This window comes from Diabrotica virgifera, chromosome 2, assembly GCF_917563875.1.
Source record: "Diabrotica virgifera virgifera chromosome 2, PGI_DIABVI_V3a".
NCBI classification, from domain to species: Eukaryota; Metazoa; Arthropoda; class Insecta; order Coleoptera; family Chrysomelidae; genus Diabrotica; species Diabrotica virgifera.
The window spans coordinates 26150171-26177277 of NC_065444.1; the positions used below are offsets into that span (position 1 = coordinate 26150171).

A 27107-nucleotide genomic window follows, 5' to 3' on the forward strand; every position below is an offset into this window, starting at 1 on the left:
TTTCTACGGTTCAACGAGTACTTCAACGATTTCAGGAGACGGGTTTGCTAACCAGACGGCCTGGCTCTGGACCAAGAACAAAGACCACGGCACGAGATGGCCGTTTCCTTGTGTTTCAAGCTTTACGAAACCGGACCTCAACTGCAGTTATGCATCGAGATCGTCTACAGGAAGTGCGAAATTGCAACGTTAGCGTTGCAACAGTCAGGAGAAGACTTCGCTCTTCTGGACTATCTTCTCGGGTAATGGCTATAGGACCGCCACTTCGCCGGGAGGATCGAGTAGCACGAGTAGCTTTTGCTCGACAATACGCGCATTGGGGAATTAACGATTGGAGCATTGTTATTCTCAGATGAATCCCGTTTCTGCCTAACTGGATCCGATGGACTTGTAAGAGTTAGGAGGAGAACCGGCGAACGATTTTCACAAGCTTGCATTGCTCCAAGAATGCCATTTGGTGGTGGCTCGGTTATGGCTTGGGGAGGTGTGGCTTCCGACTTCCGCAAAGAGTTACCTTTTGTCGAAAATGGGTCTTTAACTGCACAAAGGTACATTACGAAGATTCTGGAGGAGCATGTTATGCCCGCCATGGTGGGGCTTGGAGAAGATGCCGTTTTTGTGCAGGACAACGCGCGACCGCACGTTGCCAGGATCAGTATGCAATACTTGGACGAGGTAGGAATTACGAGGTTACCCTGGCCAGCTAGGTCTCCGGACATAAATCCTATCGAACATATCTGGGACGATTTGAAAAAACGTATTCAAACCCATATACCTTCTCGTAACAACGCACAGAAGATTAAGGATCTGTTAGTTAGAGAGTGGAATAACATACCAAAACATCTAATCTGGAGTAAAATTGAGAGTATGCCCCATCGTCTGCAAGAGGTTATTAGAGCAAGGGGAGGCAATACACGATATTAGACATTGAAATTTCACTGATATCCTACCACGTTCTGTACTTTCTATTTTTTTTTTCGTTTGTCTGAACTATCAACAATTTTATTTTGTTATCTGCTGTTTCAATAAAAACAATAAAAAACCGTTTTTTTTTTCAAACAAACATTGATGACAAATAAAAAATACATTAGCTTAGCCTAAAAAAACGTTATTACTGTACCCGAGTCAAAAATGTTCAAGAAACTTGGAATTTTCAGGGTGACCCGGATTTTATGATCGCGAGTGTATGTTTAGTTTGTTTATTATTTATTGTTATACTTGTTACATACACATAATTACATACATATAATTTGGGAATAGTGATTTGTTTAATTTTATCCCACAGGATTGAAAACAAAAACTTATATTTGGGAGGTTCAAAATATTTTTTTAAATAAGATTTTTTTACATCTGGGGTTTTGGTAACACTTTAGAAAAAGTCACGCGTCGCCACTGCACTTCACCAACACAATAAAATTAAACCGTATATCTAGATATAACTATAAGATATTCTTACAAATTTCTCTTCTTCTTAGGAAATAGGGGAGGCCTATATCCAGCAGTGGATGCAAAGGGCTGATTGATGAAGATGAATTTGCATATGATTAATTAATTCACCTTTTCTGGCCCAATTGCTTAACAAATTACAGACTGTTAGGTTTTTCTTCAGTGTGCAATCGCATATGTGTTTTCAGACCAGATGCTTTAGTAAACTGCTTAAAACAAATTTCACACTTGTGAGGTTTTTCTCCATTGTGCAATATCGAATGTTTTTTCAAATGACTTTTCTGAGAAAACAGCTTAAAACAAATTTCGCACTTATGAGGTTTTTCTCCTGTGAGGGATTTCACATGTGTATTCAGATTACTTTTTTGAGAAAACCTCTTAAAACAAATTTCACACTTGTAAGGATTTTCTCCAGTGTGCAATCTCCAATGTGTATTCAAATGACTTTTCTGAACAAACGTCTTAAAACAAATTTCACACTTGTAAGGTTTTTCACCAGTGTGCGTTTTTATATGAGTTTTCAACTCGTGTGCTAGACTAAACTGCTTAAAACAAATTTCGCACTTATGAGGTTTTTCTCATTTGTGGAATTTCAAATGTGTATTCATATTACCTTTTTGAGAAAACTTCTTAAAACAAATTTCACACTTGTAAGGATTTTCTCCAGTGTGTGTTATCAAATGTCTTTTCAAATCACTTTTTTGAGAAAACTGCTTAAAACAAATTTCACACTTGTGAAGTTTTTCCCTAGTATGTGTTATCAAATGTCTTTTCAACAGACTTGTAGTAAAAAATTGCTTAAAACAAATTTCACACTTATGAGGTTTTTCTCCTGTGTGGGATTTCACATGTGTATTCAGATTACTTTTTTGAGAAAACCTCTTAAAACAAATTTCACACTTGTAAGGATTTTCTCCAGTGTGCAATCTCCAATGTGTATTCAAATGACTTTTCTGAACAAACGTCTTAAAACAAATTTCACACTTGTAAGGTTTTTCACCAGTGTGCGTTTTTATATGAGTTTTCAACTCTTGTGCTAGACTAAACTGCTTAAAACAAATTTCGCACTTATGAGGTTTTTCTCCTTTGTGGAATTTCAAATGTGTATGCATATTACCTTTTTGAGAAAACCTCTTAAAACAAATTTCACACTTGTAAGGATTTTCTCCAGTGTGTGTTATCAAATGTCTTTTCAAATCACTTTTTTGAGAAAACTGCTTAAAACAAATTTCACACTTGTGAAGTTTTTCCCTAGTATGTGTTATCAAATGTCTTTTCAACAGACTTGTAGTAAAAAATTGCTTAAAACAAATTTCACACTTGTAAAGATTTTCTCCAGTGTGCAATCTCGAATGTCTTTTCAAATAAATTTCACGAGAAAACCCCTTAAAACAAATTTCGCACCCATAAGATTTTTCCCCTGTGTGACCTATCCTGTGCTTGTTTAAGGACCTTCTATGGTCAAGTTGCTTAAAACAAATTTCACCTTTTAATGTTTTTTCTTCAACAGACCGGCCCATACGTTGTTCTTTATTACATGAATGTACCGATATTGCTTTTATGTTTTCTGATGTGTTCTTTTCGTCAAGGAAGCCTGAAATAGAAAACAAAATATATAGGTATTAGTCCACAGTACATCGTCCTTTTTGGAAGATGATTACAAAAGTTCTAAAACATGTTTTTAACTGCTTCGTTTGAGTGAGTCTACTACTTTCTGAAAAATTTCAGAGTGCAGGTTGGACGCGTTTCCGCGTCATTAACATATTTACGTTGTCGGAGTAACGAAACGGGGCTGTAAATTTGTCAGAAAGAAGAGCGATAATCTTTATTAATTAAATGTAAGTACTTTTGAAGTAAGAATGTAAATAAAAGTCTCTTTATCAAGGGCGGATCTTGGACCGATTTTCGGGAGGGGCCATAAACTTTTTTTAGGGAGGAGTACCAGAAGTACGGGGGGTAATTTTAAAAAATTAGGGTTACAATGGTGAGTTTTAAGTTACTTTTCACACACTTTGAGAAGTGCCTTAAAACTGACCCTTCCTGCCATAGTACCGATTCCTACACATTTCTTCTGATCCAAGTGCAGTTCTTTCAACAAATTTAATACTATTTTTTCCAATGCTTCTCCTGCCAGGCCTTGTTCTTTCCCTCTTTCTTGATTTTCACTAATTATTTTTAGGTTCTCATAAGCGTCAATGAATTTGACAGTCTTCACGAATGTTGTTATTGTGTATATATCCCAAATTTAGAGAAAGCTGTTCCACGTGGGATACGTCAGTCGTTTCGTCAAATATTATGTTCAATTATTTCTTCACCACAACATGTTATTAATTAAATCTAAACATGAAGTAAAACCACTTCTATTTAAAAGGTATATTTATTAAAATTTTAAAATCCCAATGGATTAAATAAAATAGGTTCATTCAGAACGTTTTCGGACCTATCAGTCCATCATCAGTGAATCTAAAATAGAATAAGTAATCCCACTATTAAAATTGAAAAGATGGTTGAAATTTTGCAGTAAAAATGTGGTTATGATTACTTACTCATATATACTTGCTAACTAGCCCCAGAACCAAACAATGGTTGTACTTATAAATCAATCTACATTATAGTGTTAAGTATTTGGAAAGGCTAAACGCTGATGTTACAAGAATACCTTCAGGAACATGGTGATACTCTAAACGAGAACCCTCTCAACTATCTTGGGCCAACGATGTCTGCCAGGTGTCAAAAGTTGGTAAGGAACTACTTGTCGTGACAGTGACAGTTGAGGAAAAGGTAGTCGATTTTCAAATGCTTAAACAGTAGGTGGTGATCAAAACAATGATATGATAGAGATTATAATATCTGAAATGTCTGCTATTTAAATCTATTGTTTTTAAAGAGAAAAAGACAAATGTGTTTACAGAATTTAAAATTTAATTTTTTTTTGACTACTGCTACTAATGCATGTTGCTCAGGAAGATGCTGTGGATAAGTGTTATTTAAGAGTCTTATCCTCTGATGCGATTTTAAACCTTAACACTGTGGTGCTAAGGCAAAACCCGATATGTCAAAAAACGTGACTTTGCAGCAGATGAGTTTAAAAGTTCGCGGTGTTGTTGTAATAGTGGACATATCGGAAACAATTTTATTATCTACCAATTAATTGGATGCCATGTAGGGTTTTGTCATCACATTCTTCATCGCTCAATGTACATATTGGCATTAAAAACGAAAAATCGATAATTTTTGACATATCGGGTTTTGCCTTAGTACCACAGCAATTCCCCTCATTCCTAGGTCCAGCATCTTCGTCCAGAAGCATAAGGCCATCATCACGAAGGTCTCTTAGAGGAATATTTTATCGACCTAAGAACACTGTAGACCCTACTATTGGTCGTATTCTTTCTGTATAAACCCTAGGGCTCAGTGGAGGCTCTTCTTCAGATAAGGGAAACACCAAATAGCAATTCGAGAGTTTATTTATAAGACCGACAATAAGGGTTGTTACCTTGGGAGAACTTTGAGTACTGACTTGTTACTTGTACATGCTTTAGTTGAAGACTCTATGATACATGTTGAATGTAATGAATGAAGTTAAAGGCACCTCTGGCCTGGTTGAAGTGATTCTTGAGAATGATTCTAAAATGTGTATTATTTCTCAGCGGTGGCACTTAGTATTGGTATCAAGCCACACGCTGAGTATATTTAAAAAAATTTGAGAACAAAGAAATATATTTGATCATCAAATTAAATAATGCAATTGCCCGAATTATTGTTTACAATTTACAATTCGTGAACTAAATTAGAAACCCGTACATGTAATTATACCATAACAAATTGGCTCATGTGATATATGGGGTGATAAAAATATACTGTTAAATATCGGATATGAACAATGAATGTTTGATATTGGACATACTGCGCGACGAAATAAGTACTGCCCGACGAAATAAGTAATAACGAATGTAGTCAGTGCTCAAAGTTTACAATGATAATGATAAAGTATTTATAACATAATAGATTAGCTCATGTGATATACGGGGTGATAAAAATATACTGTTCAATATCGGATATGAATAATGAATGTTTGATATTGGACACTTTCTTTATTTTTTGTTTCTGTTTAGACCTCTGAGAGTCTATCTGTTTATTGACTGACTTTTGGGGGTTGCGATAACTTTTTAGAAAATCCAGTTCAACCTGAACGCACTCCTTGTGGTATGATGTTTTTTCATGGGTTTATATGACTCCGTCTTTGCTCATGAGTTTGGCGAAAGATGTTAAAGGTTTCGTGACAAGGCTTTGGGCTGTCATCCCGTTATTGTGACCATATTTTTCATTAGAAAAACGAAACGCAATATTTTTAAAACAATTCCTTTTGACTGTGCGAAAATACCAACCAACTCCTTTGTTCTAAGTGCTAGTGACCCAAGTAACGCTTCACTTCTTTTTTATTCTTTGTGTGTATAGAATATGGAAATTTATACGATTTTGATGGCTGTCAAGATCGTTCTAACAATTGGCACTCTGTAAAATTATCAACATTTTGATTTATAAAAAACCCAAGTCATTCTTGAAGCTTCTCCGTTACTTCTTTTTTCAATTCTAGTCCATAAAACCTATTTACCCCTGTTTTGTACATATATGGGTATGAAATTAAAAAGATTTTAACTGCAAATATTTAAATTTATATTATTCTAAATTCTCGGAGGGGGCCATGGCCCCCTCCCTGGATCCGCCCTTGCTCTTCATTTAAAAACCTCTATTTATCTAAATCAGCTTTAAGTTAGTATAAAAGGTTGCACAAAAATGAATAACGAAAACAGGATATTTCTAATGGATCTAACAACGTAAATAATTAAAAAGTGTTTTTATTATGTACGCGGTACGGAAAACATGACCCAGTCACCGACGCATCGTATCTTCGACTTTTCAATTTTACTATTAGCGGCAACACGTAATTTCGACGTTCATTGCCCGATATCTGTTGGACTTCTGATTTTCAAATGTCATTCCCGGTCCACTGGCCTTCCCGGGAGACTGAGGGCTCTTATCTGAATCTACATGTCACTGTTATTATCATTGTATTTTAATATTACTTTTATGTTAAGCGTAGTGTGAATCCTGAGAATAAAGCTTTTTTCTATTCTATTCTATTCATCAACGATTAATCTCTCTTCGCAGCGTATCGCAAAGTTTTGTTTACTCAGCATAACATAATTTTCCCTGAACCAATTATTTTGTGCTTATTATAGTGCTTGTAACGATTTTGTTGTATGTGGATTTGCATACGATTATTTAATTCACCTTTTCTGGCCCACCGCTTAATAGGCTCTTGATTAGGTACTACTTATAGAAAGGAACTACAACGTTAACGGGGTTTTATTATTTCATATGGTCAATGAATCTCTATATGAAAAAACCGCGGAGTGCTACCATTTAAAGGGGTGCGTTTTTGAGAAATGGGTGAATTAGTCCCTGGGCACAGGTTACATTAGGGTGAGTTCTATGCACTTTTGGTACAAACAAGTCTACATAAAAATTGTTCCTGGTTAAATTTCCTATCTAAATATCCCTTTTTAAAGTCAAAGGTACTTTTTTTACAAAAATATATTCAAAAGAAAAAGCACAAAGAAACCCAAAAGAAAGAAATTTTGTTTTTTGTCCCATAACTTTTGCGCACGGGATATAGGTATAGACATTTCTTCACAGAAAAGAACTTACATATTTTCTCTTTAAAATGATGTTTGGTAGAGGTAATTAGGATTTACAGTTTTCGAAATATGATTTTTCAAAGTTCGCCACTCACAGCAATTTTGGGCAATTTTCCTTGTTATTTCGCAAACATTGTTCTGTAACGTTTTTCTACGTAACTTTAGGCATATGCAGTGGTACATGTAAATAGAAATCAATTACCTTTAAAATGTTCTACAGTATAATGTTGTACGACTTCTTTTAAAGAGGTTATCTTTTTCAAGATTTTATACTTTTAACGAGTTTTTATATTTTTTACGATTATTTTTTAAATTTCCCATTATAACTTTTTTTTTCTATATTTAGGTATATATTATTTAATAAAAAAGAAAGCTTATAGGTCTGGATCCCGCGTATGAAAAAAAAGTTGATTAATAGCAAGATGAAAATTTGTAAATACAGTATAGCACTGAAACTGAAACATAGGTTTCTCTTTCTGTACGCTGTCATACCTAAATTAACCTGTATAGACCTGCCAAGTAAGAATTACTTGGCAGGTCTTGTAACTTGTTAAGAATTAATTGGCAGGTCTATACAAGTTAATTTGGGTATGACAGCGTGCAGAAAGAGAAACCTATGTTTCAGTTTCAGTACTGTTTATTTCGGGCTATACTGTATCTTAAGGGTGTCTAGTCGGACAAACTTTGATATATGGGAACACTGGAACAGGTTAAAAATTTGGAACGGTAAGACCCCGAAAACGTCACATGTATTTTGTTCGACAGAACTTCTAATTGATTCGTTACCCTTTCATTAAACTCTCATGCAAAAATCAGGCTGATATTTATCACCAAATGGGCATTATAATGAGTGGAACACGTAGAACATGTCAAATGACAGGAATTATGACATGTGATAAATAACAGTCTGATTTTTGCATGAGAGTTTAATGAAAGGGAAACAAATCAATTGGAAGTTCTGTCGGACAAAATACATGTGACGTTTTCGTGATCTGACCGTTGCAAATTTTTAACCTGTTCCACAATTAAAACTTCCCCTGTTCCAGTGTTCCCATATATCAAAGTTTGTCCGACTAGAGACCCTTAAGCTATTAACAAATTTTCAGCTTGCTATTAATCAACTTTTTTTCCATACGCGGGATCCAGACCTATTATTCTGTTTACTTTAAAATGGTGTATTATAAAAAATTCTAGGATTATTTTTGAATAAGATTTGCTTTTTCAAAATGTAATAAGTACTTGCAACGATTTTTGATTTTAGGATTATTTTTTAAATTTCTCATTATGGATAACTTTTTTATGTGATTGTGTTATGATTGAATCTTATTTTTTATAAATAATACTTTGGACCCACTTGACTCGGCCGGACAAACTTCAAAATATGGATTAATTCCAATATTTACTGTCAAAGCTCCTGCACCACAAGCTTTGCTTGAAAAACTAGCATGTAAATGTACCGAAGGATGTACAAAAAACTGCGGCTGTAGGAAGATAGGAATTAGTTGTTCAATATTCTGCAAAGGGTGCATGTGCATGGGTACTAATTGGAGAACTCAAGATAACTGAGGTGTCAGAGGAAGATATTGAAGCTAATGCTAACAAAGAGATGGACTTTGATTTTGAAATTTTTTTTAAATGTTAACGTTTAAATAATTTTAACTAAAGTGATGTTTTCTAAGACTAATGTTTATGTAATTTTTGTAAAAGAAAGCCCTCTTTATTGAGCAATATATAGTATATTCATGTACAAGAAAAAAAAAGTTATAATGAGAAATTCAAAAATAATCCTAAAATCAAAAATAATCCTAGAATTTTTTGTAATACACCATTTTAAAGCAAACAAAATAAGCTTTTTTATTATATTATATATACCTAAATGTAGAAGAAAAAAAATTATAATGAGAAATTTTAAATATATATATATATAATATATTATGTATATAATATATTATACAATAATATTATTTTATTTTTATATTATATTATAAAAAATCATTAAAAGTATAAAACCTTGAAAAACCATAATCTCTTTAAAAAAAGTCGTACAACGTTATACAGTAGAACATTTTAAAGGTAATTGATTTCTATTCCTATTACGTGTACCATTGCATATATCTAAAGTTACGTAGAAAAAAGTTACAGAACAATATTTGCGAAATAACAAGGAAAATTGCCCAAAATTGCTGTGAGTGGCGCACTTTGAAAAACCATATTTCGAAAACTATAAATCCTAATTACCTCTACTAAACAATATTTTAAAGAAGAAATATGTAGGTTATTTTTCGGTAAAGCAATCTCTATACCTATATCCTCGTGGACAAAAGTTATGGAACAAAAAACAAAAAATTCTTTCTTTTGGGTATCTTTGTGCTTTTTCTTTTGAATATATTTTTGTAAAAAAAGTATCGTTGACTTTAAAAAGTGATATTTAGATAGGAAATTTAACCAGGAACAATTTTTATGTAGATGGGTGATTCGCCAAAATAGACGGCAATTTCGAGGTAGAGAAATTTAATTCAAAACATGGTGTAGAATTAGTTCATTTTTAAATATTTTTTATAAAATGAGCTATTCAACTTACCCATGATACCAGCAGAGATCATTTTTAAATATTTACCGAAAAACGGAAATGTTGTGACTTCGGAGTTGACAAGTGTCCACGGTGTTGACGTAATTCTCTGTTAATTGAAATTTATGATCGTAACAATTAAATAAAAACTGGTATGTAATAAAACTATACAAAACACTTCCATTTTGATATAAAGTACTACAGAAAAACATGAAAAATAGGTAAAATATCAATTGCGTCGGAGTTGATTTAGACCGGCCTTCGTGTTGACAAAACTTTCCAATATGTAACCGTGTCTTTTCCGTTAAACTTCAAAAATCTAATCTGCTTTTGAACACAATCTTGGCATTTCCTTTCTACACATTCTCCTGTCTTTTCTCCATTGTCTTCATGTCAACATAATTATTTGTTATCCGCTTCCACACATGAGCTCCATGTTTTCACATAATGTGCCTACATGGACAGCATATGTCTCTTTTATCAACATTAGAGAAGACTACCCAAAATGGTATATTCTTACAGAAATAAGCATAGCTGCATAAAAAATTACTTTCTTTCATAAAATCTTTATTTAACGATTTTGGGGGCTTTCGCCTTCATTTTTCCGTCGTACTCCAGTGTATACGAGCCATTTTCTATAAAAAGAAGATAATTACCAAACCGACCGAAACATCTTGACAGCTTACCCAGTAACCCTTTCCCTATATCAGACTAAATTTAAATTGTATTTTTTTAGTTTAAGAATGACCATTCGCACACTTTAAACAACTCCGAGGCACGACTGGGCTTCGGAGTCGATTGCTTCGGTGTTGATGATTTCATACATTTTTAATTCTACTTTCTACAAAATATTAAAAATAATTCTACTTTATTCATCGTGTGTCAAAAAAACTTCATAGCGTATACTTAGAAAAAAATCATAGTAAAAAATTAGCAAAATTAAGCTTTTACGAAGGCTTCGATGTTGACTGTATAAAAACATACGCTTAGCTTAAGACACCTTGAAAAATTTTCTATCGCTTAACGATATTATGTTCGTCCACTTTCTTCCACAATTTGGGTTAGACTGAAGCGTTCCTCTCTTGTCAAGCTGCCTGCCATACAATATAGTGCAGTTTGGAATAAAATTTTCATATATTCTCATGAGGCCTCGGTGTTGATGCACCAAGTTGGTTACAGTTTTTAGTAGTAGATTTTTATGGTTTAATTTTAAAAATGAAAATTATTAATTTGACAGTTTTAAGTTACATTGGGTTTTTAATTAATTATTGATAAAATAATCTGCACTTTTGTAACTTTTCAGTGTGTAATACTATAAAACAGATCAAAAACCAAGGTGGGTTACAGCCTCGGAGTTGATATTTTGACATAAAAATTGCATAGAATGCTTGTAAAAATACTTTTTTTTTAAATTAATGTTAAGTGGCGTACATTCATCTATTGTATAACTTAACTTTGGCAACACAATTTGAAACACAGTATGTAAAGGACTTAAGAAAAAAGCGAGTTACACAATATGCCGCTTATTTTGGCGAACCACCCAGATATGTTTGTACCAAAAGTGCATAGAACTCACCCTAATGTAACCTTTGCCCAAGGACTAATTCACCCATTTCTCAAAAACGCACTAAATGGTAGCACTCCGCGGTTTTTTCATATATAGATGTCCATTGACCATATGGAATAATAAAACCCCGTTAACGTTGTAGTTCCTTTTAGCTATCTTATTTTGAATATAATCAATAGCCTATAAACAAATTACACACTGTTAGGTTTTTCTTCATCGTGCAATCGCATATGTTTCTTCAAACTAGCTACTCTAGTAAACTGCTTAAAGCAAATTTTGCACTTACGAGGTTTTTCTCTTGTGTGGGATCTTAAATGTTCATTCAGATTACTTTTTTGAAAAAACCTCTTCAAACAAATTTCACACTTGTAAGGATTTTCTCCAGTGTGTAATCTCAAATGTCTATTCAGATTACTTTTTTGAGAAAACCTCTTAAAACAAACTTCACACTTGTAAGGCTTTTCACCAGTGTGTATCCGTAAATGATCTTTCAATTCTTTATCTTGACTAAATTGCTTAAAACAAATTTCACACTTGTAAGGCTTTTCTCCAGTGTGCACTCTCAAATGTTTTTTTAAAGTACTTGCTTGACTAAATCGTTTAAAACAAATTTCGCACTTATGAGGTTTTTCACCAGTGTGCCATTTTATATGATCTTTCAAATGCTGTGCTCGACTAAACTGCTTAAAACAAATTTCACACTTGTAAGGTTTTTCACCAGTGTGCACTCTCGAATGTATTTTCAAATTATTTTTACGGGAAAACCGCTTAAAACAAATTTCGCACCCATAAGGTTGTTCTCCTTTGTGAACTATCATGTTTTTGTTTAAGGACCTTCTATGGTCAGGTTGCTTAAAACAAATTTCACCTTTTAATGTTTTTTCTTCAACAGACCGGCCCATACGTTGTTCCTTATTACATGAATGTACCGATATTGCTTTCATATTTGCTGATGTGTTCTTTTCGTCGAGAAAGCCTGAAATAGAAAACAAAATATATAGGTGTGTTTATCTTCAGATTAAACATAATCTTCAATTAAACTTAATAGTTCGTTGTTCAATGCAAGTTTACACTTATCCATCTGTTAATAAGAGATTATCTTAATCGCTCAAAAACGAAGGATTAACGGTGTTAACTAGACATGTTTTACATTAATTTCTGGTTTTAAGTTAAATATTTTCAAGAAAATTTCAGACTAAAACAACCATGGTTATTGCATTATACATAATATATTGTATTGTTCTTTCTACAAAACTTTCAGTCTTAGATAAGATTTGCAGTAATAATCTATTATATTATTGTGTCTATAATAATAATGGCTATGTTTAATAACGGTGTCTTTGATTTTGATGATAGCGATTGTTACGTTGGGATGTCCACGAGTTACTTTACGCAAAAATCCCTAGGTTCGAAATTAAATTATAGAAAATAACTTTCGATTACAGAAAATTACCCCTATTAAAAATACGCAAGTGTAGCTTAAAACAAAGTTTTTATTTGGATGTTATCCGAAGAATGTTACAAACTCGACTGACTTTAAAAACATATTACAATATCTACACATTTCTTAAAACGGCAATATATTCTTATCAAGGGTTTCAATCTGAAGTGGGCTAGTAAGCCCAACCATCTCTTCACCTTAAAACAACGAAAACCAAGCCATATGGCTCGCCGTATGTATAAAGCAGAAATATCTTTTAAACACGGACACTGCCATATATGACTCGACAGAGATATCACATAGGACGAAGATTAATTAGCTGTTGTTAATTTCTTTTTTTATTTAAAAAAATATACTTCTCATATGATTATAACCCAATGATGCACATAGTAGCATAAAAATAAATTAGATTTCTCAGTGTATAGGTACTTATGCTTTTTACAAAATGCATGGTAATTTATAAATACCTATTATATTGTCATAAGTTTCACTTGTTCTTCATTGTGTGTAAAAATCAGGTAAAAACAAATTGGAAAAACTTTTCATGAATTTTTTGGGAAGGAAATAACATTCATTTGATATAAAATTTTTATTGTTATAAGCTAAAAAAGCAACATTACTATCTCAACATATCTACGTTTTTCTTGACGTACAGTTAACAATTCTCTTTTTTTATTACTTTCTTCCATTTTTTGAAATATGTAACACAAAAATAATCACTGACACAAATTAACACAACAAATGAACATGGATTTTAAAATAAAAAAAATATATAAACACTGTATGTACCTCAAAAATCATTATTTATAACAAAATACATTTTCTTCATTGTGCAGTCGCATATGTTTCTTCAAACCCGATGCTCTAGTAAACTCCTTTAAACAAATTTCACACTTGTGAGGTTTTTCTCCAGTGTGCAATATTAAATGTGCTTTCAAATCACCTTTTCGAGAAAACTCCTTTAAACAGATTTCGCACTTATGAGGTTTTTCTCTTGTGTGGGATCTCAAATAATGTTCATTCAGATGAATTTTTTGAGAAAACCTCTTAAAACAAATTTCACACTTGTGAGGTTTTTCTCCATTGTGCGTTTGCATATGTACTTTTAAATTGTGTGCGTGGGTAAGCTGCTTAAAACAAATTTGGCACTTATGGAGTTTTTCTCCAGTATGCACTCTCGAATGTCTATTCAGATTACTCTTTTGAGAAAACCTCTTAAAACAAATTTTACACTTGTAAGGCTTTTCACCAGTGTGCCATTTTATATGATCTTTCAAATGTTCTGCTCGACTAAACTGCTTAAAACAAATTTCACACTTGTAATTCTCCAGTGTGCAATCTCGAATGTGTATTCAGATTACTTTTTTGAGAAAACCTCTTAAAACAAATTTTACAGTTGTAAGGCTTTTCACCAGTGTGTATCCGTAAATGATCTTTCAATTCTTTATCTTGACTAAATTGCTTAAAACAAATTTCACACTTGTAAGGCTTTTCTCCAGTGTGCACTCTCAAATGTCTTTTTAAACTACCTGCTTGACTAAATTGCTTAAAACAAATTTCGCACTTATGAGGTTTTTCACCAGTGTGCCATTTTATATGGTCTTTCAAATGTTGTGCTCGACTAAACTGCTTAAAACAAATTTCACACTTGTAAGGTTTTTCACCAGTGTGCCATTTTATATGATCTTTCAAATGTTCTGCTCGACTAAACTGCTTAAAACAAATTTCACACTTGTAAAGATTTTCTCCAGTATGCACTCTCGAATGTCTATTCAGATTACTCTTTTGAGAAAACCTCTTAAAACAAATTTTACACTTGTAAGGCTTTTCACCAGTGTGTATCCGCAAATGATCTTTCAATTCTTTATCTTGACTAAATTGCTTAAAACAAATTTCACACTTGTAAGGCTTTTCTCCAGTGTGCACTCTCAAATGTCTTTTTAAACTACCTGCTTGACTAAATTGCTTAAAACAAATTTCACACTTATGAGGTTTTTCACCAATGTGCCATTTTATATGGTCTTTCAAATGTTGTGCTCGACTAAACTGCTTAAAACAAATTTCACACTTGTAAGGTTTTTCACCAGTGTGCCATTTTATATGATCTTTCAAATGTTCTGCTCGACTAAACTGCTTAAAACAAATTTCACACTTGTAAAGATTTTCTCCAGTGTGCAATCTCGAATGTGTATTCAGATTACTTTTTTGAGAAAACCTCTTAAAACAAATTTGGCACCCATAAGGTTTTTCTCCTGTGTGAGCTATCCTGTGTTTATTTAAGGACCTTCTATGGTCAAGTTGCTTAAAACAAATTTCACGTTTTAATGTTTTTTCTTCAACAGACCGGCCCATGCGTTGTCCCTTATTACATGAATGTACCGATTTTATTTTCATAATTTCTGATGTGTTCTTTTCATCGAGAAAGTCTGAAATAAAAAAAAATAAAAATAAATAAAGATTTACAATTTTGTAGTCATACAGGTTGATGGTTCACATTTTTTATGACACTCAACTGAAATTTTAATTTTAAACGTGATCTACTGTGAATCCTCAAACAGTGTGAATTTTCTATATTTTGCATCGCGTTAGAGATATTGGAAATATTTATTTGGAGAAGTTGTTCCAAATATTAATATAACCTCACATACCAAATTTCATAACACAATTCGCACTTTTAGTTTTTTTCAGCATCAAGATACTAAAACCTGTCAATCAAGATACTAAAACAATCTAAATCTAATAACTAAAACCTGTCAATCAAGATACTAAAACAATCAAGATACTAAAACCTGCACCGGGCTGTCCCAAGTTGCATCTCAGGACAGCCGAGATGCAATTTTAGGGTCCTGACTACAAAAATAGTAAAAAAACTAGAAGTGTGAATTCAGTCATGAAAGGTATGTGGGGTTATAATAATATTTGGAACAACTTCTCCAAATAACTTTTCCGATATCTCTAACGCGAAGCAAAATATCGAAAATTCACCCTGTTTACGGATTCACAGTAGGCCGAGTTTAAAATTTAAATTTCAGTATCTTAAAAAATGTGAACCATCACACTGTATGACTGTGCAAAATTTCAAATCTGTATATATTTTGATAGCTGAAATATATGCGTGTCTTCATCTTAAATGCGACACATTATGTATTATCAATTTGATAATTTATTGCAAGGTTAGGTTTATTATAGTTAGTTAGTTTTATTATTATTTCACCTTGCAACCCTCCTATTGCTATAATATCAAGTCAAAAAAATTGTTCTAATCTGAGTGCAAAACAACAGTCTACACTCTACTAATGGCCTGCTTCCCAACTAAAACACTTATATAACTAAAAACTTGATTTAACTAAGAGGTATCAAATGACGCCACCTTTAAAACCTGCCACAATATATGTTACCACGACTATACCCCATAACCTAAAGAGACATAAAATCAATCAATGAAAACATTATACTACAGAGAAATGACCCAACAAGTAAAGCTATGAAAATAAGTTCCTCCTACATTTTTTATTTTTTATCTCACCTGAGTTATCCTCATCTGCTTCATTCTTCAGCTCTCCTAGATCCAGGGATGTAGATAACTGACTCTCTATATATCTTGTGTCGTCTTCAAAAAACTCATCCTTAATTTCAGCTTTTACTGCTAATAAAAAACATGAATTTCACCCCATTGTTTATACCAATTCACAAGTAAACAAAAGAAAAAAATTTTTTGAGTCTGTTTAGTAAATATTGTCTGTTTGTATACATCGTACATTAAGCAAAAGCTCCATAAATAATAAATAAAGTTTGTATACCCTATTCCACGAACATACGCCTGTTTTGGATTACTTCGACAACGAATATTTTACTGTGCAAAATAAAAAGAACGAAAGTAAATTGCAAATTACATTGTTGTTTATTGGAATAATTATTAGCGCCATTTACTTTCGTACTTCTTATGTTGCACAATGAAATATTCGTTGTCGAAGTAATCCAAAACAGGCGTATGTTCGTGGAATGGCCCATATAAAGTATCTTTATACATACTAATGTTCATTTTTTTAATAGGACTAATTCAAATTTACCGCGCCGTAATGCTTGCTTGTAATTGGTCCAACCGCGAACAAGCTTACCCCATTAAATTATGAAATTTTGACATTTATAAAATTTTGACACTAATGATATTTAAAATTAATAGGTTAATTAAGATATATCGCCGATTTTTTGCGTCTTCTGCGTTATTCCTTTAATGTTTAGATTGGTAGTCTACTTTTATATAAAAAACAGTTGTTTCTAGAACTCGTTAGCGACGTATTAGTATAATATAATAAGTGCGTTCGCGGGTGCCTGTCAACGACAAATTAGCAGCAAAACGCATGCGCACTTTAAAATGATATAAATAATATCGTTAATAGATAAATATACAAGGTATATTTACCTATTATAATTTAATAATTAGTTATTAATATTAATTAAAAGTAAATATACCTTGTTTATTTATCTCTTAACGATATTATTTATATTAAATGAGGTTAGAAATTGTCGGCGACAATTTGTCAACTGTACATGCGAACGCACCTAATAAGTACGTTCGCGGGTGCCTGTCGGCGGCTAGTCGGCGGAAATTAGCAGCAAAACGCATGCGTACTTTAAAATGATATAAATAATATCGATAATAGATAAATATACAAGGTATATTTACCTAGTATAATTTAATAATTAGTTATTAATATTAATTGAAAGTAAATATACCTTGTATATGTATCTATTAACGGTATTATTTATATTAAGTGAGGTTAGAAATTGTCGGCGACAATTTGTCCACTGTACCCGATATAATGGGATTTATTTCATTATTTAGATATTTTAGAAATCCTTAAATTACCTTAAAGTATTCGTTAGATATTTATTTATAAAACAATAAACATAACGCATATTTGTTATAATAATTGCAAAGTAGAACACCTTAGTTAAAGTCCACGTTTTGCTTAGATCAACAAGGTCGATTATTCATTTTGACACACTAACGAGAATATATACAAACATATTTACATAACGAAGTATTTGATAAATATGGGAACACGGTCAGATTTGAGTGATTAGTGGGTCAGTCGAATTAGTTAGTTAGGTTTGAGAGGTTGCTGCCGTTAGAGCAGAATAATGTCACCTATCAACTTAATACATTTATATGGTATTAGTTTAACCAAATAAAGGAGTTATGAGTATATAGTGTATTCCTGATAGTCAACCCCATTCCAGTATAGTAAATAACCACGTACCACCATATGGCGACCTTTTGAGAGACGAACTAGGACTTCTGAAGCAGCAGAAAACAGGAAAGATGGCAAAAAACTGGAGGAAACGAAGAAAATTTGGGGTAAAGTACCAATCCTCATACTAATTGGTATCGTTAGATGGAATGGGACGGACTATATGGAGCTGGAGAGGCCAACGATAAGGGAGTCCAAATGGTAGACGTCGACATGGACGAAGGTTTGGAGACATGGGGTCACGCCCAAACGTCAAGAGGACAAATGGAAAGGAATGGACAATGGACAAATGTGTACCTAATCGTGAGTAACTTTTTAGCTATTTTTTTTTAAATTGCATATACAGTCTCACAGATATGAATAGTTTTTTTATTAATAAAATATAAATATAATCATTTAAGAAGAACTAGAATTATTAATTTTCACTTAAATATAATTAAATTAGGTAAAATTTTTTCGTATATTATTAAGTTTTAGAAGTATTTCCCCATATTAAATAATTCAGAAGATTTTTTTTGTAATTACATTTCATATATAGATAATCTTAATCTTAATCGATAGTTTTACTTTAATAGAAACATAGCAATTCTTATATTATATCGTAAGAAATATATATTAAAAGAATTATTTTTAACCATACGAGTAGGTAAATAGTAAATAAGTTTATTTTGATTTTGATGTAATTTATACTTGATGAAAATGCTATTTTTGCATACGGAAGTTATTTTGTTGATAACAGTTTACTATTATACTATTTTTAAACTAAGTACTTCGAGTATAATACTATGATGATATGACGTGTTTGACATTGAAAATTGAAACGAATGAACTACATAGGAATTCGCTAAAGCGACAAATTTTTAGGAAGAAAGATATTATGATAAATAAAATTAGCCTGAAAAATATAACATATTAGTATTCGATCAAAATTAAAAATGACTATGGAAAAGAAATACATTTTTTATACACAGAGTATTATTATTCCACGTACATAGGACCAATAAAATTCGTCCTCGTGATAGAGACCACAACTACTACCATAATGGCATATGGAATGTTTATTGAGTAAACGAATTTCCTCGTGAGAGAGTGAATTATTTATATACAATGATTTTGTGACGAAAAGAAAGCCAGTTAAGAAATGATGATGAACTGATATAAGAAGAAAAATAAAGACAAAACAAGTTATAAAAATATGTTGAAGTAACGGAGTTTATAAAGGAAAAGAAAAACCCATCTGAGGAAAAAGACAAAAGAAGATTAAATATTAAGATGTAAAAAGTTACCCTAGAGAAAGACAAGTAGGTATTAAGGATAATTTGAAGAAGATTAATGTCAAAAGATATGGAAAAATAGAATTGAAGAGAATTTTGTACCTACAGTACAAAAAGTTACAGTACCTACAGAAAAAATTACTATTTAAGAAGAATACTTTGTATTGCTTCAAGTAACATAATTATTAGTATATTATATAAAACAACTTTAAATTTGTATAATATAGATATACTTATTTTATTCGAATGAGGTCATGTAAAGGCTGTATTTCAATTAAAGAAATAGAGATTATTTTTGTGACGTAAAAGTGACTATTCGCGTGAAGAAACGGAACTTCTATTTAGCTAGTAACAAAAATTTAGATTAACTATTTAGCTATTGTAGGTTTTTCTCATTAGTAGTTTTAACGTAAATATTTTAATGGACGTCCAGACTTAATATTAATTACTCAGCAATTGCAAGCTGAAATTTTCTTTATGTTTATAGGAGATTTTCATGATATTTCAGGAGATTTTCATGATGTTTTTTAACAGAATATGGTCTATTTTTATTAACACCTTCTTTCGATTTTCTTTTCATAATTGAATGCTGAATTTTTTTTTGATACCGACTTTTTTATTTCAATTTTTTTAATATCGGTCGAATTTTAGTATAAATATTTTATAATAAAGTACAATTAAAGACAATTTAGACAATAAAAACCAACTCGTGTCAAAGAAAGGTACAAAATGAAAATTAGAAGATATTAGCATACCCATTTCGTGTTTTGAAACTAACTGGATCTCACCTAGACTGAGTATATCAGATCAGACAGGAATTTAGGGATGCAAGATGTAGAAGTTTTTTGTAAGCGCACAACTATCCATTTTTTCTTTTTGGAACAAACCTTCTCACGACTAAGGACGTGCAAAAGGACCGGAAGCAAATTAAAGGGTATAAAGTTGCGAAAAACTACCCATGGGGTTAGAAAATGAAGAATTTATGAAGTAAATGATATATATAAATGAAGAATTATAAAATAATACGAATATATGAAGAAGAAGATTTTTGTTTAATAGTACACTATGAAGAAAGTACTAAGTATAAACAAAATGAAGAAATATGTAATTATTGTGAAGTACCAGACAAGAAGAAGAAGAAGAAAAAAAGAGATAATTTCTAATAGAAGAATATTAAAAATTGGAGAACATCAAAATATTTGTTTTAAAGGTCTAGTAAAGAAGTAGAATTAACAAGTAAGTTCAAATGTAGGAGTTGTAATTTTTTTTAAACCTCTGAAATCAAAGTAAAGTATAAAATACAATTTCTGAGTACTTACAGATTTTCGCGAGTCATAAGGAAAGAAATAACTAAGAATAGACGATGTTTGATAATTAGTGAAATAAATTGTATATATTTGTAAATTTTGTTTATATATTTTTTTTTGTAAAAATTTGTATAAATCTATACATATAACGTAGTCAGTTGATGATGATAGTAAGAAAACTTTCTTCTCTTCGGGGAGGAAAAAGGAAGCACGGTACATGGCTCAGAAAATTTTCTTTTCTAAGGGGGATGATATAATGGGATTTATCTCATTATTTAGATATTTTAGAAATCCTTAAATTACCTTAAAGTATTCGTTAGATATTTATTTATAAAACAATAAACATAACGCATATTTGTTATAATAATTGCAAAGTAGAACACCTTAGTTAAAGTCCACGTTTTGCTTAGATCAACAAGGTCGATTATTCATTTTGACACACTAACGAGAATATATACAAACATATTTACATAACGAAGTATTTGATAAATATGGGAACACGGTCAGATTTGAGTGATTAGTGGGTCAGTCGAATTAGTTAGTTAGGTTTGGGAGGTTGCTGCCGTTAGAGCAGAATAATGTCACCTATCAACTGAATACATTTATATGGTATTAGTTTAACCAAATAAAGGAGTTATGAGTATATAGTGTATTCCTGATAGTCAACCCCATTCCAGTATAGTAAATAACCACGTACCACCATACCGCGAACGCAGCTAATATTTATGGATTACCGTCAAAGGACGATATGATCAACCAAAAAAGAAGATGGATCTGGTTATTTTTCTAGTGACATTATTGGGTGTGAATATGTCTGTTAAGTTTACTCCTCCTATTTAAAAAATGAACCATAGTCTGGGCAGATTATCGGAGATAATATCGGAGGAAAAGTTATTTACCAGCAATTTTATTGCTGGAATCGAATCTTATGATTCTATATGAGGCGTCTAAAAGCCAAGGGGTATAAGTGCAATTTTGGTTAAGTTGGAGATAAGTACAGTAATAGATAGTTAATACCCATTTTAATGTTGAGGACAAAGGATACAAGTGAATTTAAAACCAGTAGTGAAATTATTATGGGTATTTCACTTATAACCTGAAAATAGTTTGTTTATCATTTGGCAGCCATTGGATATGAGTACGCTTATATCCCTTGGCCTCCAAACAATTGTTAGTTATATCATTTAGCAGCCAACTCATTAATACTTGTTAGATTAGTGGTATAGTTGGTTCGCTAATCTCAGACACAACAGTCTAATAATTTTAGTAATTATATTTTTGCGCCAGTTAGTTACATTTATTGTAAAATTCTGGCTGTACATAACTGCAACAACGGAAATTAAAACTGTAGATCACAGATTTTTCGTAACTGGACATTCATTTAATGAGTGCGACAAAAATTTGGTCTTATTGAGATAAAAAAAGAAAAACTGAAAGAGAAATGTTTGTACCAAAACACTGGGAAGAGACTATTGCCAAGACCAGTTCAAAATTTATTGTGGTTAGGATGAAAGATCAGGATTTTGTTAATTTAGATACGCTTCGGCAGTTCTATAAAGATACTGTACCGAAAATACGTGACATGCAGTGGCTTAGTTTTGAAATGCATTGTTACTGATACATTATTTTTCAAAAACAGTATAGGAACTGAATTTCTTTTCGAAAATTTGAGCATGAAACCGAATCGTTTGGAAAAACCTTAAATAGTACAAAATAATCTACCATGTGAAACCAGAAAGACATTATTAAAACAGGCAAAGTATGCTAATCTTATGGAATTAATGCAGTTTGTGCTTCCCATCCATCACAACTGCTACATGAATATTTTAATATATACTTCTATTTTAATATATGTTATTGCTCTATAACTCTAAAGATAACTTTACACCAAAAAAGCTCAAATAAAAATTCACTGTAATTAAATTCTGCATGCAGACTTGCAGACATGTTTTCCCGATTTACTTCTACGAAAATTTTCCTCGGAAAATACAGGTTCTTTCAACAAAATCTTTAATTTTCAACTAAAATTTTAGGTAAGGACTTATTTATCAATAATTAAATAACTTGGTAACATAAAAGCCCTTATGGTGTAGATTATATTTCCAGAAGCCGATGGAAATTGAATGAACAGTTTAGCAACAATTAAATTGTTAATTAAAAATTTACAGTCACTATAATAACCATAATAATGATGATACATAAGAATAACTATGATTTTTGTATAAAAAGGCACTATACCTATCTAATGTACTTTACAGAATTGAAATTGGACTATTTAAGCGGCCTCAGGAATATTTTAAAATTATAAACAATTTTTTGGTTTATAAACAAATAGAATATCTCGGCAATTATTCAAATTAAATTAAATTATGAAAACGGTATTGGAAAGAACGTAGCAGGACGCTTCTTATAAAAGAAAAAACTTTTAATTGCGATGAGTGGTTCTTGAGATACAATCGGTCAATGTTCACCAGCATGTACGGCGAAGATGTAAAAAATAGGATGGTAATTTTTAAAACATCACCTTTTTATTTCAGCACTCTTTTTCCACACAAATTTTCATATCTTTAAAACATAACATAATATTAAAATAATAAAAACTAATAATAAAAACTAGGTTGGAGAAAATGGAATGTCCAAATTCAAAATTGGTATACGTTACAAAAATGCATTTTCTCAGCTTCCCATGGAGCAATTTTCTTCATTTTTTTTGTTCCCAAGTAACTCGAGTAGAGCCCTCTAACTAACTCACCATTAAACGTCAAAGTTGCTTTTGTTTTGTTATACTAAATTAATATAATATAATTAGAATATCTCGGCAATTATTCAAATTAAATTAAATTATGAAAACGGTATTGGAAAGAACGTAGCAGGACGCTTCTTATAAAAGAAAAAACTTTTAATTGCGATGAGTGGTTCTTGAGATACAATCGGTCAATGTTCACCAGCATGTACGGCGAAGATGTAAAAAATAGGATGGTAATTTTTAAAACATCACCTTTTTATTTCAGCACTCTTTTTCCACACAAATTTTCATATCTTTAAAACATAACATAATATTAAAATAATAAAAACTAATAATAAAAACTAGGTTGGAGAAAATGGAATGTCCAAATTCAAAATTGGTATACGTTACAAAAATGCATTTTCTCAGCTTCCCATGGAGCAATTTTCTTCATTTTTTTTGTTCCCAAGTAACTCGAGTAGAGCCCTCTAACTAACTCACCATTAAACGTCAAAGTTGCTTTTGTTTTGTTATACTAAATTAATTTTGTCGAAGTAAATCGGGAAAAACATGTCTCTATGCAGAATTTAATTACAGTGAATTTTATTTGGGTTTTTTGGTGTAAAGTTAAAATCTTTGGAGTTATAGAGCAATAATTGAAAAAACATGATTTGGTGGCGCCATTTTGTTTATAAAAAAAGTAGCACAGTATCTGTGGACTTTGCATACCTATATTATTATTATATGGAATCATAAGATTCGTTTCCAGCAATAAAATTGCTGGTAAATAATTTTTACACAGCTTGTATAATATCAAACCACACAATATTTTAAACACATGCGTTACATGACCGAAATGCATGCTTTTGATTGGACGGCAGGGAGGACAATGTGAGTTTTGAAAATGACCCATGTTTTGTTTGATTTTATATGGGATATTGTTAGTTTTGGTTATAATCCTATATTACTAATTATGTAGTTTAGTTCAACATGTAGGTACAGCTGGAATGAATTAAAAAGTCATATTTGAAAAAGTGGAGAATGTGAGTTTTGCAGTTAGAGCTCACAAATATTACTTGTCTTACCTGGTTTAGAATCTGGTTCATTCCCTGAGCCTCCCAGATAAAAGGATGTCGATGGCTGACTTTTTATATCCCTCGAGTCATCTTCAAGAAACTCGTCCTTAATTTCAGCTTCAGCTTTTACTGCTAATAAAAAATAGGAATTACACCATATTGTTTACTACTAATTACCAGGGTTGAAAAAAAACATGTTTTTTTTATTTTATACAAAACAAACGTTTTTTTTTTGTTTTAAACGGTTTTTTTTGTTTTAAACATGTTTTATTCTTCGTTTTTAAATTACGTGTTTTAAACAAATAAAACGTAGAAAAAAACATTGTTTAAATCATATTTCTTACAATGAGAAGGATCTGTTTGAGGAATTAGGCAGCACAGATACATATAATAACTTATGACTGTTCAGCCCATATTATGAACTTACTTGCCCACGATATAGAAGTGCCAGGAATAAAGAACAGTGTCAAAAAATTGCAAATATTGGTGATTCTGCTCTTGTATTGCATTAGGATGTTCGTTGGAATACTTTATCGGAATGCTTAGAAAGTTAGTTGAAAAACTGACCAATATTATTTCACATTTGCTCTAAACAATAGAATAAGTATTAAAAAAATTGGAAAAAAATCCTTTGTAAAAGGTATATTTTTTTTTATTAAAATCCCTTAAAGGGGCTACATCACATGGCAACCAGGATAATGCCCTGAGGTAATGTATTGAAATTTCCCAACATGTGGGATCCAAATTGAGTTGTTTACATTTCAATGACTTAATGGCAACTGAATGCGAAATGAGTGATGTTTCTGAAAAAACCCCTTTTTTCAGAAACATCACTCATTTCGCATTCAGTTGCCATTAAGTCATTGAAATGTAAACAACTCAATTTTTTATAAAAATTAAAGTATATTGCAGTGCAGGGACAAAGTCCATACAAATACTTGCACTAAAGGAGAGGCTACGGAGATATGGTTAGAACTTCTGGAAGCATTCAAGACTGAACACGCAAATGGCGAATTTTTGGTAAATGATACGAATAAAGTCAAGGAGCTTATGAAAATGGCTTTGATCCTGGCTCATTTCTTGACAAGTTTGCTTGCTCATCGCTTTAGTGGAAGTAAATTTAGTCAAGAGCAAATAAAAACTGGTACGGAATATGTAGAAACTTCACTTCACATCCAGAAGCATTGCCAATTATTATTAATTACCAGGCAAAGTGTATACCCTTTAATCCATATATATTTTCTAAACATCTAATGTACAATCATTGGCATGGTGGCATTCTTTGGTCATCATACAACATAAAAAAATCTCTTCTCATCATACGCTTTAGTCAATTCCAAACTATGTAACCGGCTAGGCAATGTCAAAGCTGCTAAGTTGGTTTCAATTTTTAAAGAGCTTAATTCTATAAGTGATCACGTGGCTGATAAAATTGGTGACTTAGATTACAAGATTACTATGAGACTAAAACAATTTGAGAAAATTATTAACTCTTGTATGCAAAATGTTTTGAGTTTTCCAATTTTTGTTGGGTTCCCATTATTAATAAATAAAAATATATTTGTTACAAAGTCTGTATAATAATATGTATAAGACTTTTTTCATATTTATGTATTATTCACAAAAAAAAATGAAAAAAAAAACGCTTGTTTAATTTAAGTGTTTTAAACATGTTAACAGTTGTTTAAAACAAAATGTTTAAAACAAAACAACCCTGCTAATTACGAGGCTTGTTCGCTTGTTCAATTGAAACCCATCTTTGGCCCAGAAACATTTTATTGACAAATACAGTAGACTTCCTCTATAACGAGAAACGAAATTGCAGACTAATTACCTTGTTATAAGACGATTTTGTTATATTAGACAACAATAATATTGTGCATACATATAAATATGTAGTTTTCTAAAACATTAACTTCCTATAGTGAAGCCATTCCGAGCAATATAAGATGCTAAATATTGTTTCAATGGCGCTTTTCAAAAAGAGTAGGTGGATACACAGGTAGAAGTTGACAGGCGGTGGAGTTTATTACATCACTGGCCTTGATACAGGCAGATTCTAGGCATTTTTGTATACAGGCAGCTGTGCATACAAAAACAGGTGATCTCATTTTCCCTCATTATAACCAAAAATGCGCTGTTATAGAGGAATTTCATGGGCCACCTAATGTACTTCTTTATAAGCGAAACCTTGTAATAAAGAGTATTGTAAAAGGACATTTGAATGGTTACAATTTATTGTTTGCAAGGCTAACCTGACCAAAGATGCCTTAAAATTGAACAAGCTTGCAAGTATTACTTGTCTTACTTGAGATAGTTTCTGGTTCAATCCTCAAGTCTCCCAGATCATGGGAGGTGAATGGCTGACTTTTTATACAATATCTTGAGCTTGACTCATCTTCAAACTCATCCTTAATTTCAGCTTTTACCAACATAGCTATAAAAATAAGCATTATTCAAAACAATGTCCCAGATCTGTACACATGCAGAAACTTAAATTTGCTTAAATTTTATGTAATTATTGCATATTATACTCACACTCGGATGCCATTTGCCACTGTTAAAAAATTGAAAGGCATGAAAATATCTTATTATATTATAAGGATTACTATAATCAAATTATAGGAACTTGTATTTATATTAATATTAGGATATTTTCGAAGTGTAAAAAGGTTAAATATTTGTAGTTATTGGAGGTGTATTTTAAATTTTTTATATTCTAATAATTTCACTTTACACTTCTTA

General features: G+C 31.7%; 1 protein-coding gene across 8 annotated transcripts; it reads right to left on the reverse strand.

Moving 5' to 3' along the window:
* Positions 1 to 1139: 1139 nt before the first annotated feature.
* LOC114332544 (zinc finger protein 239-like) lies at positions 1140 to 27107 on the reverse strand. Of its 8 annotated transcripts, XM_050643479.1 has the most exons (7): positions 26901 to 27107; positions 26671 to 26799; positions 24372 to 24494; positions 16252 to 16371; positions 12153 to 12260; positions 2564 to 3040; positions 1210 to 2059 (listed from the first exon to the last, which is right to left on the reverse strand). In XM_050643479.1, the coding sequence occupies exons 1-7, from the start codon at positions 26911 to 26913 to the stop codon at positions 2025 to 2027; spliced, it is 1005 nt and encodes a 334-aa protein (XP_050499436.1). In that variant the 5' UTR covers positions 26914 to 27107; the 3' UTR covers positions 1210 to 2024. The 8 variants fall into 8 exon arrangements, with proteins under 8 accessions (XP_050499434.1, XP_050499430.1, XP_050499436.1 ...); XM_050643473.1 differs by having other exon boundaries at positions 1161 to 3040; XM_050643478.1 differs by lacking the exons at positions 1210 to 2059; positions 2564 to 3040; positions 12153 to 12260 and adding exons at positions 13332 to 14100; positions 14521 to 15151.